Below are 17,643 nucleotides of genomic sequence, written 5' to 3'. Positions count from 1 at the left end.
CTTGGTCTGTGGGGTCTGGGATCTCACCATGCACAGTTTGCGGAAAAAGGTGACAGTGGGCAGCAGGGCTTGCAACTACGTAACACTTTTTATTCCATGAAAGCCTCCCTCAAAGTGCTTTCCCCCCCCTCCCCCATGGCTCATCCTATCTGGCTTAGTTCAATAAGGTTAGAATGTAGTTAGCATCCTAAAATTGTAACTTGTATGTTTTTACTCAGAGGAATAGCACCTTGCTCTGCCCTGTTTCATCAGTGAAGTTTTACTTTCTGGTAAAGAGCAGAGACGTTTCCAGGCTGTCTCTCTGTCACCTGTGGTGACTTAGGTCCAGCTTGGAAAGAATCTTCAAGGCTCTTGGGCTGAGGCTTCCCAAAGGGTAATACCTACACCGAGGGGTCAAGTGAGGCCGAGTCAACCACTGAGGAGAAGCCTTGTCATTTTCCTTGTAACATCGCTCCTGTAAACATAACTTTGTACAATAATAATGGATGACTTTAAAAAATAATACTTAAAAAAAATTTTTTTTTGTCTTTTTGCCTTTTCTAGAGCCACTTCCCATGGCATGTGGAGGTTCCCAGGCTAGAGGTCCAATCAGAGCTGTAGCCGCCGGCCTACGCCACAGCCACAGCAACGAGGGGTCCGAGCCATGTCTCACGCCAGATTGTTAACCCACTGAGCAAGGGCAGGGATCGAACCCGCAACCTCATGGTTCCTAGTCGGATTCATTAACCACTGAGCCACAACGGGAACTCCTAAAAAATAATACTTTTTAAAAATGAAGAACTCTTGAAACCCACAATTTTATGGGTGCCATTGGCTTAGGATGAGACCGGTGGGGCTGCAAAGTTTCCTTTGCAGGTAAAAATTTCAAGATAAAACAGCGAGTTGGCGTAAAGAAAGTGGGTCAGTGATGGAACAGGTTTGGGAAGGTGCGTGATTGCTAAAGTTGGAGAAATGCTGGTTTCGGCCCCTCTGCAGGCTCAGGCCCTGAGGAGGCGGGTGGCGCTGGCCCTCGTGCGGGTACAGCACGTACTCTCCTTCCCTTTACATCTGCGGTCAGCTACCGATTGTTAGAAAGTTCTTTCCTACGGGGAGGGGCAAGAAGCTTCTGTGCGAGCTGTGTGGGCTCAGGGCCCCCGGAGGTGACCTGGAGCCCCTCCGACCCCTGGCAGAGCTGCGCCAAACCCTGCCCTCTCAGGACAACCCCATGCTCCAGTGTCTTGAATCGGCAGCCTGGCCCCCTGGGGCCCAGCGGCCTGCTCCCTCTTCATGGGGCCCCCACTCATGGGATGCCACGCCCTGGTGTGACTCAACCTGCACGCAGTAGCGTGGCTCATGGCCTCCTGCATTGATGGAGGGGGGCCTGGTTGCTCGGGTGCCCGCAGCCCCACCAGGGGCCAGAGCAGCCTGGGAAAGGAGAGGTCGGATGCCAGGACTTTAAGGAGTTGAAGATGCTTCAGCAGGCCCAGGAGCCAGGCACTGCGGACCAAGCCCGTTTGGGGTGGGGGGAGGAAGAGGGGGGTCCCTGCATCCAAGCGGGTGGTTTTTGTCTTTTTTAGGGCCACACCTAAAGCACACGAAAGTTCCCAGGCTGGAAGTTGAATCGCAGCTGCTGCTGCTGGCCTACACCACAGCCACAGCAACACCAGGTCCAGTCTGTCACCTACACCACTGCTCACGGCCATGCCAGAGCCTACACCCCCTGGTCAAGGCCACGGATCGAACCTGCATCCTCATGGATACTAGTTGGGTTCTTAGCCTGCTGAGCCCCCATGGGAACTCCCCAAGCGGGTTCTATATTGAGGAACGGAATGAAAGGTGGGGGAGCAGAGTCATTTTTCCCAGGGAGGAATCGGCCCCCGTCGGGAAGGAGGCTATGGTTGTCCTCTGTCTCCAAGGTGCCCTCATTTGTAGACTGTCCCTGCAGCATCCCACGGCCTCCCACCCCCAAAAAGTGCCCCTGCCCAGACCCCTGGCCCCTCAGCCCTCACCTTGTCGTAGAGCTTCCACCAGCCCCAGAAACGCAGCTGCAAGAACTTGCGTGTGTTTGGCTGGATGACCTTGAGGCCCATCCTGCAAAAAAGAACCCAGGGTTGCGTGGTTAAAATACAGTATGCGGGGAGTTCCTGCTGTGGTGCCGTGCGTTAATGGTCTAGTTTGTGGAGGTGTGGGTTTGATCCTCCCCCAGCACTGTGGATTGAGAATCCAGGGTTGCTGCGGCTGTGGTGCAGGTCGCAGCTCTGGCTTGGATGCGACCACTGGCCCAGGAACTTCCATATGCCGTGGGTGCGGCTGAAAAAGAAAAAAAAAAAAATACAGGTGTGTGTGTTGCATGGGGGTCGGGGGGCTGGCCTCCCTGATGGGCCGACTCTGCTCAGACAGCCCAGGGCTGAGCTCATTTCTTCCCGCATTTCCTCTCCTTTCCCTCCCTCACCTCACCCAGCAGTCTCCAGATCCCGTCATGTGCCATCTCTGGAGTCAGCCCTCCTTGTCCCTGGCAGCTTCATGTGACTGTCATTTACGGAGACTCTCCTGGGCTCAACATCCCACCACTCAGCCCAGCCGGGGCCAGAGAAGGCTTGTTATTACGCATTCATTGCTGTTATTATTGCTACTACTATGGGCACAGAGCCAGAGTCAACCAGCACAGGTCAGCCCGGGCAACCAGAGCTGTTTTCTTTCTTCTTTTTTCTGTGTTGAAGGCTGAACCTGTGGCATATGGACGTTCCCAGGCTAGGGGTCGAATCAAAGCTGCAGCTGCCGGCCTAGGCCACAGCCATGGCAACACTGGATCTGAGCCGTGTCTGTGACCTGTGCTGCAGCTTATGGCGACGCTGGGTCCTTAACCTGCGCAGCGAGGCCAGGGATTGAACCCACACCCTTATGGATGCTAGTTGAGTTCTTAACCTGCTAAGCCTCGACGGGAACTCCTAGAGCTATTTTCTAATGACCATTTTAGGGGATGGCTGAAAAACATGATTCCGAGGGAGGCGATTTTGCACAAGGATTTCTGGGTCCTAATCCTGACTCTTGCGGCACGAAATGAGCCCGGTTCCTTAACCTCTCTGGTCTCACTTTCCACGTCTGTAAAATGGGGGTGCTGGCCCGACCACATTCCTCTCACAGCCCCGTCGTATGGATCAGGTCTGGGGAGGGCTGCGAGAGGGACTTGTAGATCGTAACGAGAAGGGCTTGTGTTAGGTGGCCCCTGTTGTGGGTTGAATTGGGTCCCCTCCCAAAAGTTACGCTGAGGTTCTAACCCCCAGAACCTGCAAATGTGACGTTATTTGGAAATAGCGTCTTTGCAGCTGGAAAGACTCAGGTTAAGATGAGGTCACACTGAGGTCGGGGTTGGGGGGGTGCCTCAGCCAAGGCGACTGCTGTCCTTCTGAGCAGAGGAGACCATGTGAATCCACAGCCACAAGCAGGCCTTGGGAGACAGAGGCAGAGGCTGCACTGGAAGAGGCCAGAAATGGGAAAAGAAATTTCCATGGCTTTAAGGCACCTGGTTTGCGGCGCTTTGTGAATGGCAGCTCTAGGAAACCAAAACAGGCCCCACACGGGGTTCTTTGGGCCGGTAAAGGCCTTGACCCCCTCCCTCCTCTCACTGCCCAGGGGCACTGGTGGCGCTGACCTGGGGTGGGAAGGGGTCCCTGGTCATTCCACGCGGACGGTGTGGCCTCGGTGGCCCTGCCCTGCTGGGGCTGCCTTCGTTCCAGCATCTTCTTGAACTCCACCCTCATGAGGAAACGCCGGAGCCGACACGGCACGTGATCATGATCTTGGCCAGGCGCTCGTCCCGCACGTCCTCGAGCTTGGCCAGGATACCCGCTCGGAAGAACACCTGCGGGGAAGACACGCCGAACTGAAAATAGCCCAGCTGTCACCAACGGCAGCCGCTTGGGGTGGGGGAAGCTCAAGATACCTAAGAACTCAGAGACCTGGTCAAGTGCTGATGTTTAAAGCCCTTCGGAAACAGCTGGCCTTGGCCTGGACACCTGCAGGGCCACTGCCAGCCTCGGCGTCTGCTTCCTCTCACGCTCGGATTCTCCTCTGGGCTCCGGTCCTAGCCTTGCACTCACCAGCTGAGCCCCCTTGAACGTCTCCTCATATCTCAGGGCCTCAGTGCCTCCTCTGAGAAAAGGGGATGTCAGTTGCTCCCTTAGAGGGGCGTTCGTGATAGAGTGTTCTGGTCTTCACTGCTCTCTCCAATGACGGCTTGGCAGAAGGGCCTTCCTTCTTTATCACCGAGCAGAGCAGCCTTAGAACAGTCCTGGTCCCACGGGATCCAGGACTAGGAAGAGGGGATAGGCTTCAGCCTGGATGGTTAACTTTCTGGAAAGGAGACAGAGTTTTCCCAGTGCTGCACAATTTCAGACCTCTGGCTCTGGCCTATGAGTGGGACGCGTCTCCAGGAAATCAAGGCCAGCTTTGCATTGTGTGTTAGAAAGAGCCAGAAGGAGTTCCTGTCTTGGCGCAGTGGTTAACGAATCCGACTGGGAACCATGAGGTTTCGGGTTCGGTCCCCGCCCTTGCTCGGTGGGTTAACTATCCGGCGTTGCCGTGAGCTGTGGTGTAGGTTGCAGACGCGCTCAGATCCAGTGTTGCTGTGGCTCTGGTGTAGGCCGGCGGCTACATCCCCGATTCGACCCCTAGCCTGGGAACCTCCATATGCCGAGGGAGCGGCCCAAGAAATACCAAAAAGACAAAGAAAGAAAAAAGAAAGAGCCAGAAACACTCAACCTTAGAGAAATTCACATTGAGGTCACAAGGTATCCTTCACCTCTCTGCCCACGTCAGTGTGAAGACTTAGAACAAGCATTGGCAAGGGCAGGAATCAGGGAGGGAGTAGGTGGGTGGTGAGTTGGTACAATTTGGGAAAATGGTTCGTCACTCACTTGGCATGTCCCTCAACCCTGGCTGCATCTCGGTCCCACCCGGAGGGCTTTGAAAAGATGTTGATGCCTGGGCAGAGGCGATTTCAAACACTTCTGGGGATGGGGCTCAGGCATTGGTGTTCTAAAAATCCCTCCCACACCAGATGATGCTAATGTACAGCCAGGGCTGAAAATTTTGTCCTAGAGAAACGCTTGCAAAGGGCCATGTGTGGGGATGTTCACAGCAGCATCACCAGTAACGTACTGGAAAAACAGAGCAATCTGATTCCCAAGGACAGGAGAAAGAACAGTTGTGGTGTGGCCCTTGGAGGCCACGTGATCGGGCTGTGGCTGAGGACAAACGTCACGTCCCAACCAACAAGGACGAATCTTAGAAACATGATTAAGTGATAAAAAGCGTGTGTGGAAGAGCCTATCAGGTGTGATGCTTTCGTGAAGCTCAAAATTTGGGACCATGTGCCCATGTGATAAAACTATATTTAGGAGTTCCCGTCGTGGCACAGTGGTTAACGAATCCGACTAGGAACCATGAGATTGCGGGTTCGGTCCCTGCCCTTGCTCAGTGGGTTAAGGATCCGGCGTTGCCGTGAGCTGTGGTGTAGGTTGCAGACGCGGCTCGGATCCCACGTTGCTGTGGCTCTGGCGTAGGCCGGTGGCTACAGCTCCGATTCAACCCCTAGCCTGGGAACCTCCATATGCCGCGGGAGCGGCCCAAGAAATAGCAAAAAAAGACAAAAAAACCCCAAAAAACTATATTTAAAAAGGCAAGGGAGACAGTGAACATCCAGGAGAAGGGTTACTCCTAGGGGTGGGGAGGAAGGAGAGGAAAGAGATGCAAAGATTAAGGCCTGGGTTTTTTAAGCGATCACAGGTGATTGTTTTATCAGTGTGCTTTATAATGTATCATCTTTTTATAGGCTTCTAATACAACATGATAGAAACTTCTAGAAGGAGAGGAGGAGCCAGGAGACCACACCTGGGTCAGCCAGCCTTGGGTGTGCTAGGTGACCTGGGCTAAGTCACTCTCCTTTGGGGGCCCTTGGTCTCCTCTCCTGTCCAGTGGGAGTGCAGGACCCCAGGTCCTCCCTGCTCTGGGAGTCAGCCCTCCTACAGGTGGGGGCGGGGGCTAGAGCCCCCAGAGGAATCCTTTACATGGATGCTTGGGTGCCCCCAGGAGAAGGATGGAGAAGGATATGCTTCTTCCCCCCGCCCCCCCAAACCCAAGGAGCTGGCCATTATAGGGGAGCAACCTGGGTTTTGGTATTTCAGAAATAGTTGTGGTTGAGGTTTGTTCAAGTGGCTGGTAGGCGGGTCTGCATGAGCCAAAGCCAGGGATCAGGAGGCAGAGCGCAGGCAGTCGTGCTGTTCTTTGTTCTGCCCCTGCCACCAGGGCCTGCCTGGTGCCCCCCACCCCCCGCCCCTGCCTGCCCCGCAACCCCAGGAGCAGAGCTGTCCCCAGCAGCCCCAGGCAAAGCGAGATGCAGGCCATTTGCCCAGGGACAGCCCTGTCAGAAACAGGTGATGCCTGCCCTGACTTCATGACCCACGGCCACCGGGGGCCCAAGGCCTGCTCTGCCCTGCCCAGCTCTGTGAAACTGGGCATGTCCCCTCCGGGCCTTCTCCAGGCGTTCTTAAGTTTCCCACCCATCAGGAGTGGGGCTGGGGAAGGAGCTAGTCTCTGAGGTCCCCTCCAGCTCATATATTCAGTGATTCTGTGACAAAGCCTGAGGGTTCCTATATTGAACTTAGCTCGTCTCAACCATGCAGGAGGCTGAAGCTCACAGTTCCTGCAGATGCGAGAGCAGCATCACAATCCTGCCACCCCCCCGCTGTTGGCGGGGTTCTGTCCATCGGTATAACCCTAAGCCTGGAACCATACCTGGCACGTGGGAAGCGCTCCCTACGTGTTGGATGCACACGTAGCCTGGAGCTTCCCCGGAGATGCTGCACCTGCCCGCTCCCCCCGCCCCCGTGAGAACCGGAGGGGCGGGCCACCCGCTCCAGGCTGCATGGTGGTAGCAGCTTGGAGCCTGATGCAAAGCTAGTGCTCCTCCCACATCACCCCAACTGTCATGTTGGGGTGCCATCTGGTTGGGCAGCTGCAGAAGGCCACCTCCCCCCGTCAGCCTGGCCCTTACAGTCCTGACAGGAAGTGGGATAGACACGGGCCCCGTGAGTCAGGATCAGGAGGCTGCTCCATCTGAGTCAACCCTGACTTAGCTGCCAGCTCAGGGCTGGGGCTTTCAGAGTGGGTAGGTGGGTGGGGGCTGGTTTTAGGCACTTCGCCCTCAGACCTCACCCACGCATGGACTGTGGTGCTCCAGTCAAATCCAGGACCGTGATTCTGGCCAGATCCTTTTAGTCTTAGAAATGTGGGGCTCATATGCCCATCCTAAGAAATACTCTCTGTTCACGAAGTAGCTCTCTGTCCGGGCTGGGTTCTCCCGCACGCTACCCTGATTCCCTGAGACTGAGCTGACCAGCCCTGACCCTTCCGAGGAGGGAGCTGAGGGACTTGACACAACGAAGCTGGAAGGCACACCCGGACGCCCACCTTCTTGGGACAAGGCTGAGAGGTGCGGGAGCAGCATGGGAAGGCCCTACCTTGATGTGTCCAATTTTGTATTCATTTGTATCCAGGCCCAAGGCCCCAAGCAGCAGCTCGGAGGCCTTCTTGTTGTCCACAAACCCCTGAGGGATCACGCTGGGGTTCCGCACTTGGTACCTGCCGGGAGAGACGAGGACAGCCCCCATCAGTCCCAGGCTGGCAGCACAGGACGTGTGGCCGCACAGGTCCCCTGGGTCTGTGGGGTGGCCTTGAGTCAGGGATGTGACTCATTTTGCAGATGCCCACGGCAGGCGGCAGGCAGAGGGAGGGGGCTGACAGGCGACGTGGGGGCCTGACGGTCGCTGTGGCTTGGGAGTTCCGTGGGAGAGATGGCCCTGGAAATGAAGACCCCAGCCTCTTTCCTTCTGATCTTTTCTTCCAGGCATGGGGGGAACTGCTTCTTCCTTAGTCCTTCCCCAGGTAGGGAGCTCAGAAGGCTTGAACTTGGACAGGTGGCCTCTAGTGACCCTTCCTGCTCTGTCCATCTGTGGTCATGTTCTCGTAAGTGGGGGGGGGTGGTCGATGTCAATGAACCCCTAGGTGGAGGTCGCTGTTGGGGTTCCCCCAGAATCAGACGTTGAGACCAGGATTCCAGTGCGAATAGTCTATCTGGGAGGCGGCAGAGGGAGGGAGTGGGGCAGGAAGCCAGGAAAAGGCAGTTCACACAACACACAGCTGGGGCTTCGTGCAGCCAGGGGGCACGGGGAGCAGGGGCGTGCTGGACCCGGCTCTCATGAGAGCTCCGGTGCCTCTCTTTCCAGCCCCGCCTTCGGAGACATCGCATCGGCTTGAAATCAGCCTCGGTGGGAGGATGTAGAACATGGATGCTGGCAGACACTACAAATCAGGGCTTCTTTTTAAAAAAAATTTTTTTTTTGGTTCTTTGTAGGGCCGCACCTGCAGCATATGGAGGTTCCCAGGCTAGGGATTGAACCGGAGCTGTAGCTGCTGGCCTACACCACAGCCACAGCAATGCTGGACCCTTAACCCACTGAGCAAGGCCAGAGATTGAACCTGCATCCTCATGGATGCTAGTTGGGTTCATTAACAACTGAGCCACGATGGCACCTCCTAAAAAATTTTTTTTAACCCGGAGAGCCTATGGTTAAACATTTCTCACCACAATGTCCGTACAGAACAGGCTGTGGAATTAGTCCACCAGGAGGGGGAGGGAGCCAAAGTCTTTATATACCAACTGTCCTCAGTGGTTGGTTGAGGGCCACTCCTGGGGAGGCATTACTCCCAGATGCTCTCAGGCCGCCAAAGCAAAGCAGGCTCCAGCAGCCAGAGAGAGGCCTCAGGCAAGGAAATGCGGGTGCTGGCCGTTGCAAGTTGGGTCACTGTGTCCTGAAGCAGTGACAGCGAGACAGTGTCTGTCCATCGTTGCACCCACAGTGTCTGCCACAGTGGGACTGCATTTATCAAGTGTCGGCGCCTGGAAACTGAGAACTGTACTCAGGGTGTCAGCAGGACACACTCACCTCTGTTTGAACTCTGGGTACTGCAGCCTGTTGGGGAAGCCCTTCCTGCAAATACGGATGCCTTCCAGGACTCTGCTGCAAGCCAGCTGGTACATGACCAGGTGGGCATCCACCATACCTGCCAAGAAGGAGGGTGCAGGATGGGGGTGCGGGGTCACTGCCCTGGGGCAGGACAGGCTACTCCTTGCACTCAAGGAGGGCCCCAGGGAGTCCCAGGCTCCCCACAATTAAGCCATGGTCCAGAGGTGCTCCAGAGGGTGACGTCTGGCCAGGTGGGCACCCCTCTGCTTTGCCAAGTAGCCAGAATACGATCTTTGGATGGGTCCATTGTGGGGGTTCTTTCAGGGCCCCACGTTGCCCCCATCATCCTTGGTAATTAAAAGTGGGCTTGATTCGGAATGAAGCCCAACTTCACAGACCCCAAGGACCTCCAGCCAGGAGACATGTCCCTGTGACGTACCCGATTGCTCGAACTCACTGGGGATAATACAGCAGATGAAATGGGGGGCAGTGCTGTGGAGAGTCGTCATCAGCCTGTTCAACTGCTCCTGGCGAAGGGCGAGAAGGAAGCAGTGAATCCCACGCTTGGGAGAGGTAGTTCTTCCTTAATTTTTTTTTTTTTTTGGTCTTTTTTGTCTTTTAGGGCCGCGCCCACAGCATATGGAGGTTCCCAGGCTGGGGGTCTAATGGGAGCTGTAGCTGCTGGTCTACACCACAGCCACAGCCACGTGGGATCCGAGCCGCATCTGCGACCTACCCCCCTCCGCTGATGGCAACGCCGGATCCTTAACCCGCTGAGGGAGGCCAGGGATGGAACCCGTGTCCTCCTGGATGCTAGTCGGATTCCTTAACCACAGAGCCACAAGGGGAACTCCTCTTTAGTTTCATTGAATCAAAATGAAAATTCTCTCAGAGGTTCAGTAACTTGCCTGAGGTGATGTGGTTCCCAAGAAGCGGGACCCTCGGAACTCAGGGCTGGCTCGTAATAGAATTGAGCTCCAAGAAGGTGCCCTCGTGCCTGTGTGGACAAATCTCGCTCTGTTTTTAGCCTCCCTACTGGATGGGCCCTCCTCTTCCACTTGGCTGTGTCCAGGGAGGTGGCCCACTCTGCCTTAGGACAGCTGCCGGACCTTTGGGAAATGCTGACATATTTCCTCTTGAAACATCTCCCCATTTCCTCACTTTGGAGTATGTTTCTAGTAATGCCCAAACGTTGTGGAAGTTATGACCAGCCCAGAAGAGCTGCCAGCGCTGGATCCTAGGTAGTGATATTTCCACGTGTTAGGCTGGGCAAGTCCCTGGGCAAGTCTCTGGTTTCAGCGGTGCCATGGGACCAGGCCATCTCTTAAGGGTTTCTTTCTGCCCTGTGGTCCTGTGGGTCTATGCCCTCTTCAGAAGGACACGGACTCCTTGAGTGAAAGAGGAAACTGTCGGTACAGAAATGAAAGCATCCCGTCCTGGGCTGTGAGGTAGCAGCCAGACCACAAGCCCAAAGAAAGGAGGGGGGAGGTTGGGGACAGGGGTCACAGGTGGCCTCGGGGGCAGCCCCTACGTACCCTGTAGAAATTGGAAACTGTCATGAAAGTGGATCCTCGCTTTTGCCTCTTGGTCCCAGCTGAGGAAGAGAGAAAAGCACATTTTATGTCAGCAGCCAGGGGCGGGCACCCCATTTAGGGCTCTCTGATAAGGACGTGCATCCTCTGGTTTTGAAAGATCTTGTCCTGGGACCACCCGAGGTAGGACCGTCACCCCAGGAAAACAAGATCCACCAGGGAGAAGGCGAGTGGGGCTGTGGCTTAATTGCCACAAGCAGTGCTGTACTCCCCGGAGGGTCTGTAGCCCTTCGTGATTCAGGGCTGGCTCCAGGGGCCACGCTGCCCCCACCACCTGGGGAAGAAGAAGAGCCCACGGGCTATCTGGGGGAACTGCATGCTGGCGGTGAAGACATCTCTGAGCCCAAGGGGATTTGCAGTTCTCGTCTCTCTGAGGGGTGGCCCCGTTGAGCTGGGACCTTGGCTGGGTAGGAAGCAGGGCTGCGCTTGGCATTTGCCTCAGACTGAGGGGAGCAGGGGGCAGAAAATAAGCACAGGGCATTTGGGCATCCACTTTTCCAAAGCAGTACCACTGCACCTTGAGGTGATAGGGGCCTAGCGGTCAATTTGCTTGATGGAAGCTCCCAGGATGCATCTGTATCTCTTTATCACACTAGCATCCTCGGCCTCTCTCAAGCAACTTGTCATTCATTCATTCACTCATTCATTCATCCATCATCCATTCATTCAACAAGAGTTGAATATGAGAATTTGATTTTCTTCTTCTGGCCACCAAAGGGCATCAGCACAGAGAGACTAGATGCAACACGGGGTCAGCCGTACTTGGAGTCTCCTCTTCTTTGAAGAGAAGGCCCAGCATCCCCAGACTTGATTTCTGGAACAAGCCCACCACTGTTTCATTCAGGGGGTCCTTGTTCTTCTCCAGCCAGCCTGCGATGTTGTAACCCACCTGGAGGGGAACATATGCCAGTGTTTACATTTCCGGTTCAGCGTCCACCTTTCAGGTCCCACAGACAGAACCCTGACCTCTATCTTTGTCTGCTCTGGGGTCCCAGGACCAACCTTCAGCCCCATCTCCTGGGGCTTTAGTTCCTGTCCTGGTGACTTGCCTGGAGGCCCGAGATGTCCCTGAGCCCCAGTCTGAAGTGAGGCCCCTGTCCTCTGCTGTCTTGGGCATTTGCAGCTTACCTGTCCCAGACACCCCATCTCTGAGCTCTGCCCACAAACTAAGGCTCCCCGGGTGTTCTCTGCCACGTGCGATCTTCCCTTACAGGTCTTGTTTTGCTGGCCACGCCAAGCCTCCCTGACCCCTGGGTCTTCTTCCACCCAGGTGGGCTGATCTTACTCCAGGCTCCGTGATGGACCTTGACCAGTGGAATCCTGAGCCCCATGGGGAACTCTCTACAGGGGCATCTGCTCTCTCCCTGCTGAGACGCACACATCCTCCAGCCAATGCCTGGTGGAAGGGGGGCGCCATCCATCCAGAACTGGGGATTCCGTGTGTCCAAGTAATTGGACATGCACTAATTTCTGGTTCCCATTATGCCACGTGGCCCCAACTGGAGAGGTAAAGAGGGAAGGCCCCTTCATATCCTTCCAGTGAGCCCAGGGAAATGTGGGTTTCCTTTCCTTACACAGTTACGGCATTTGTCACCTCTGGGCCTTCCTGGAAGGGCACAGGCCCCACCTGACTTTGCATGTCCCACTGCTGCAGACACGGAGTCCTCATTTCATTGTGGGGGGTGAGGTGCTATTTGCTCTAGGTAGCAGCACAATTCATTTTGCTGGTAATTGGCATGGTTATGGTTGTTGCATCACAAAAGCTTGGCCCTGATGCCCAGTCCAACAGCAGCTTTCCTGGCAGCTCTGTCCTAAGGCTGCTGTTCTCCGGCCATTAAACCCACAGAAGCTTAACGAACTCCTTGGTAGCAGAGGCATTAGCTTTGGCACAAATACTGATCACCTCCCTTATCAATTAATCACGTAAACCTGAGCCCTGGCTGCCCTCAGTTTTCCTCTTCCCCAAGGACTAGCTTTGTCAGGAGCGAAGGAGCCCCCCTGTAGATGTCACTTTGTTGGTTTGGTGGCCGCGAGCTGCCAGCAGGATGCGTTAATCAATTGCGGAATCATTGATGGACTCCTTCTTTTGGCAAGTGGCATTTCTGACGGGGATCCAAGTTCAGCCGTCGAACTGAGGGCCGTGGACAATGGCGTGGCCCTGGCAGGTCTGAGGGCATGAACTGCTGGCTGGAGGGCATCCGTGGCTGATCGCTTTGGAATTCCCAGAGGGAGAAGTGAGGAGGAAGCTATTCACCCTCTCAGATGGTGGCTGTGCTAGTGGCAGGCGGGAAGCCTCGGAGGGGGCAAGGCTGATGGACCTACAGCGGCGGGAGCGGGAGGCCCGAGGCAGGTGGCCACAGGGGTGCCCAGGCAGTACTCCCAGTGCCTGCATAGTGGATGAGCTCGAAGTGGGTCTCGGGCCCCTTGCCCTTGCCCTTGCCCCCTTGGACTTGAGGAAGTTGCTGGACTTGCCCAGGTGGTTGTCGTACAGGGCTGCCTTGAACGTGGCATCCGTGGCCTTGGGGAAGACGCACTGTTCCTCCAAGATGGAGAAGATACCCATGGGCTAGAAGAGAAGAGGATGGCATGAGAGGAGGCCGACGGGCGACTCTGGTGTGGGCCTGGGGTCAGGGGGACGGGTGACCCACACCCCGTGAGGCCAGCCAGGGCGCGGACCTCCGAGCCACGACCTCTGCAAAGGCTCTGCTCTTGGAGTGCCAGGACCATTTATACTTGGAAGAGGCTAGAATTCATCAGGTCCCATAGAAGGGAAGGGGAGACGGACGTCTCTGAAGGGGCTACAGAGCTCCCCGGATGCTCAGCCCACCCAAAGAGTGGTGCCAGGCAGGCCTGGCTCGCCGGAAAATGGTGAAATGTATGGACTTGTCCTCTCTGTGCTTAATTCTCTTTAATCTCCTTCTCCTTCTCAGGGATGTCCTCAGCTACTAGGGGCTGGATGTGGTTCTAGGTCTCTTCTCACCAAAAAAAAAAAAAGCTCACACATGGCATTAGAGACTTAACACGCACCCCCCCCCACCCGTGAAGGGTCTGAATTTCTAAAGACTCCTGGAAGCGGGCAGCGCTTAATATGTGACAGCGAGACAGGGGGTATTTTTAGACGTTGGGGGGGGGGGGACAGGCAGATTGTGTGCCCAGCCTGTTTTTGGAGACTCCTTTTCGGGGAGGTAAGGCTGGCCACACCTTCAAGAGCCCTGGCTGCCTTGATGACAGCTTCTCTCTGATGCACCTGAGGATGAGCTTTGGAGACAGAGGGTGTCCTTTCTTTTATTTTTTAGCTTTTTACTTTGAAATAATTTCAGGCTTGCAAAAACAGTGCAAAGCATCCCATGTACCCTTCATCCAGCTTTTCCAAATGTTACCACAACCCCTATGCAATAATGAAAACCAAGACGTCGACACCAACACGATGGGAGGATGGACTTTGCTCACGTTTTGTCACCAGCCTCATTAACGTCCTTTCTCGGTCCCTTTCCTGCATTTCGTCAAACTACATATTCTTAAAAAAATTTTTTTTACATGATGCAAGATAATATGAGAGAAAGAACGCATATATGTGTGTAACCAGGTCCCTTTGCCATACAGCAGAAATTGGCACAACGCTGTAAACCAATTATACTGTAATAAAAAAGAAATTATTATCAAATTTTTTTTTTTTTTTTTTTTTTTTTTTTTAGGGCCACACTCGCAGCATGTGGAGGTTCCCAGGCTAGGGGTTCTAATTGGAGCTACAGCTGCCAGCCTTCGCCAGAGCCACAGCAACACCAGATCCGAGCTGCATCTTCGACCTACACCACAGCTCATGGCAATACCGGATCCTTAATGCAGTGAGCGAGGCCAGGGATCAAATCCACAACCTCATGGTTCCTAGTCGGATTCATTTCCGATGTGTCACGACGGGAACTCCTATCAAAACATTTTAAACTGAAATATATAGTTGATTTACAATGTTGTGTTAGTTTCAGATATGCAGCAAAGTGATTCAGTTATACATATAAAAATATTCTTATAGATAATTATGAGATATTGTGGGTGGGTCCCCGTGCTATACAGTGGGTCCTTGTTGGTTATCTGTTTTATACACAGTTGGTGTGTATACATCGAATCCCAACTTCCTAATGTACCCTCCGCCAAACTATGTATTCTTTTTTTTTTTTTTTTGTCTTTTTTTTTTTTGTTGTTGTTGTTGTTGCTATTTCTTGGGCCGCTCCCGCGGCATATGGAGGTTCCCAGGCTAGGGGTTGAATTGGAGCTGTAGCCACCGGCCTACGCCAGAGCCACAGCAACGCGGGATCCGAGCCACGTCTGCAACCTACACCACAGCTCACGGCAACGACGGATCGTTAACCCACTGAGCAAGGGCAGGGATCGAACCCGCAACCTCATGGTTCCTAGTCGGATTCGTTAACCACTGCGCCACGACGGGAACTCCAAAACTATGTATTCTTGCACAAGTCCGTTTGCTCGGACATTCCCTAAGGTGTGATTACAAGGGAGGCTCTTAGATGGCCTTAGTTAAAACCTGACTGGGAGTTCCCTGGTGGTCTAGTGGATAAGGATTCGGTGTTGTCACTGCTGTGGCTTGGGTTCCCTCCCTGGCCTGAGAATGGCCACATGCCATGGGTGTGGCCAAACAAAACCAAAACAAACAAAAAACCTGACTCTGCCACTCGCAGGATGGATGACCATGGGCAAATGACCTCATGTTTTTGGGCCGCAGTGTTCCCGTGTGTGACATGGTTATAATAAATTACCTCCCCTGCACAAGGTAGCTTATGATGATCCCATGAGCGAAGGCAGAAAACGGCTGCACTAACAGTGGCCTTGGCAGAGGTTGCTGGACCCATTTTGCAGAGCGGAAGCTTGGGGTCAGATAAGCCAAGGTCATCAGCCGTTTCGCTGATTCCCCCGAACCCACAGGCCCCAGAGAGATCCCCTCCTGAGACGTGTCCCGCTCGGGGCCCTGACCTTGCTCCATCCCCTCCTTGGAGAAGGGGAGTACCTTTTCCAGGAGGTCGATGCAGGCCTGCAGGTCAAGGCCAAAGTCGATGAAGACCCATTCAATGCCTTCCCTCTTGTACTCCTCCTGCTCCAGCACGAACATGTGGTGGTTGAAGAACTGCTGCAGCTTCTTGTTGGTGAAGTTGATGCACAGCTGCTCGAAGCTGTTGAACTGCGGGTGGGAGAGAGAAGGAGGGGCGTCAGGCAGCCGCAGTCCGAGCCTGTCCCGGGGCCAAGGGCTGGGCCCCGAGCAGAGCTAAAGCTTGCAGAGGGCCGACCTGTGATCAGCACCGCCCCAGATGCCTTCACAGCAACCACCCCATCCGTGCACCCATCGGCCCCGCAAGAAGCTCTTCTCGGCGACCCTCCCCGGCAAAGGCTCCGAGCGGCTTGACGACGGGGCCAGGACCGCTCCGTGCCGATGCTGGTGTCGGAAACTCAGACTCCCTGCCCTGTGCGGTTAATGGACACCACCGTGAGAAGAACCGCTTTCTTTCCAGGAGTAGAAATCATTTGAGATGCGTGATGGATCGGACCCGTGGGTGCCTTCGGACAGTCCTCTCTGTCTGGTTTTTCTCACCCTCATGAAGAGGATGAAGGGGCTTGAGGGGGTTACAAACCTTTTGATTGTTTTTCAAACCAGAAACTTTTCTCTGAATGAGACCCCATGTGGAGGCCTCCTATGAAAAATGCTTGTCTGGTGATTAGACCTGAGTCTCATTTGTGTGGCAAGAAAGAGAGGCCACTAGTACTGTGCTGATAAATCAGCTCTCATTGTCTCTCTCTCTCAAAATAAAAAAAAAACAAAACAACAAAACAAAACAAAAAAAACACCCACAACCTGATTTGTAGTGTTGGCGAATTTCCATGATGTAAATACACCCTGGATATGTATCAACAGGATGTCAACGGGTTCACAGCATTCCTGAAAATTTAACCATCAGCTCTGCTGAGCCCGTACCGCCCGGCTCCAGCCAGCACACCCCTCCTTCTATTCTGCTGTGTTCACACCGTTCTCTGTGACTTGGTGCCATGCACATGAAGAGAGAACCTTCTGGAGACCAGAAGTCAGAGACCCAGGAGCCAACTGAGATTGGCTAGCCCCAGTCCAAGATGAGAAACAAGACAAGCTTGGTGAAAAGCGGCTTCTAAAAGGCGGAGGGCCACCCCAGAGCAGAGGCCAGGCACACCTCAAAGATCTCGAAGCCGGCGATGTCCAGCACCCCGATGAAGAGCTGCCGCTGCATCTTGGTGTCCAAGGTCTTGTTGATCCGGATCACCAGCCACTTGAACATCTTGTCGTAGACGGCCTTTCTGGAGCTCCCCACAGTTGAGACCCATGAGGTGGGCGACTTTGTCAGTCACTGAGTAGGGACAGAGAAAGCAGGTGAGGGAAAGAAAGCTGGGGCAACCCTGGCAGTGTCGGTTGTGTTTAGGGAAGGGGTTGGGGGAGGGGGAGGAGACCCCTCCCCCCATGGCCAATGAGAAAACAGGTCTGAAGCTGTCCTATTGATATACAATGGAATATTACTCAGCCCTAAAAAAGGACAAACGTTTGCCTCTTGCAGCAACATGGATGGACGTGGAGGTCATTATGCTCAGTGTGGTAAGTCAGACAGAGAGAGAGAGAGAGACAAATGCTGTAAGGTAGCACTTATATGTGGACTCTAAAAAGTACCACAAACGAATGAGGATAACAAAAAAGAAGCAGAATCACAGAGAAGAAACTAGTGGTTACCAGTGGGGAGGGGGAGAGGGGAGGGGCAACATAGAGGGAGGGGAGTAAGAGGTACAGACTTTTTAAGTATTAAAATGAGCTGCAAGGATATATTGTCCAATGCAGAGAATATAGCCAATATTTCATAGCTGTAAGTGGAATAAAATTGTGAGTCACTATATTAAACACCAGGAACTTAAATAATATTGTCCATCGACTAGACTACAATTTTTAAAAATTTAGGAATGAGGAAAAAAAAGAAAGCAGCAGCCTGAGACTGGTTTCCCCCCCTCACTCAAGGTCAAGTGGC

The 17,643-nt window shown here is 54.1% G+C and overlaps 2 protein-coding genes across 7 annotated transcripts in view; one reads left to right on the top strand and one right to left on the bottom strand.

Annotated features, from left to right (window-relative positions):
* KPNA7 (karyopherin subunit alpha 7) overlaps nucleotides 1-17,643 on the top strand; it is a 129,460-nt gene that overhangs the window by 46,196 nt on the left and 65,621 nt on the right. The window lies entirely within an intron of this gene.
* Nucleotides 1-17,643, bottom strand: part of MYH16 (myosin heavy chain 16) — a 48,941-nt gene that overhangs the window by 30,878 nt on the left and 420 nt on the right. Inside the window, 13 exon segments of the mRNA XM_085016574.1 lie at nucleotides 1,989-2,070; nucleotides 3,706-3,769; nucleotides 3,772-3,841; nucleotides 7,500-7,620; nucleotides 8,985-9,102; nucleotides 9,445-9,532; nucleotides 10,541-10,599; nucleotides 11,360-11,486; nucleotides 12,970-13,035; nucleotides 13,038-13,163; nucleotides 15,618-15,788; nucleotides 16,807-16,924; nucleotides 16,926-16,980. Of these exon segments, the coding sequence (XP_084872700.1) occupies nucleotides 1,989-2,070; nucleotides 3,706-3,769; nucleotides 3,772-3,841; nucleotides 7,500-7,620; nucleotides 8,985-9,102; nucleotides 9,445-9,532; nucleotides 10,541-10,599; nucleotides 11,360-11,486; nucleotides 12,970-13,035; nucleotides 13,038-13,163; nucleotides 15,618-15,788; nucleotides 16,807-16,924; nucleotides 16,926-16,980 (1,265 nt within the window).

The sequence above is a fragment of the Sus scrofa genome, chromosome 3 (genome assembly GCF_054392235.1).
Source record: "Sus scrofa isolate SSC_HxYL_T2T_F1_AM1 chromosome 3, Sscrofa_HxYL_maternal_Yorkshire_Landrace_v2.0, whole genome shotgun sequence".
In the NCBI taxonomy this organism is placed as follows: domain Eukaryota; kingdom Metazoa; phylum Chordata; class Mammalia; order Artiodactyla; family Suidae; genus Sus; species Sus scrofa.
Note: the sequence above shows the minus strand (reverse complement) of the source record. Positions and strands in the feature narration are given on the sequence as shown.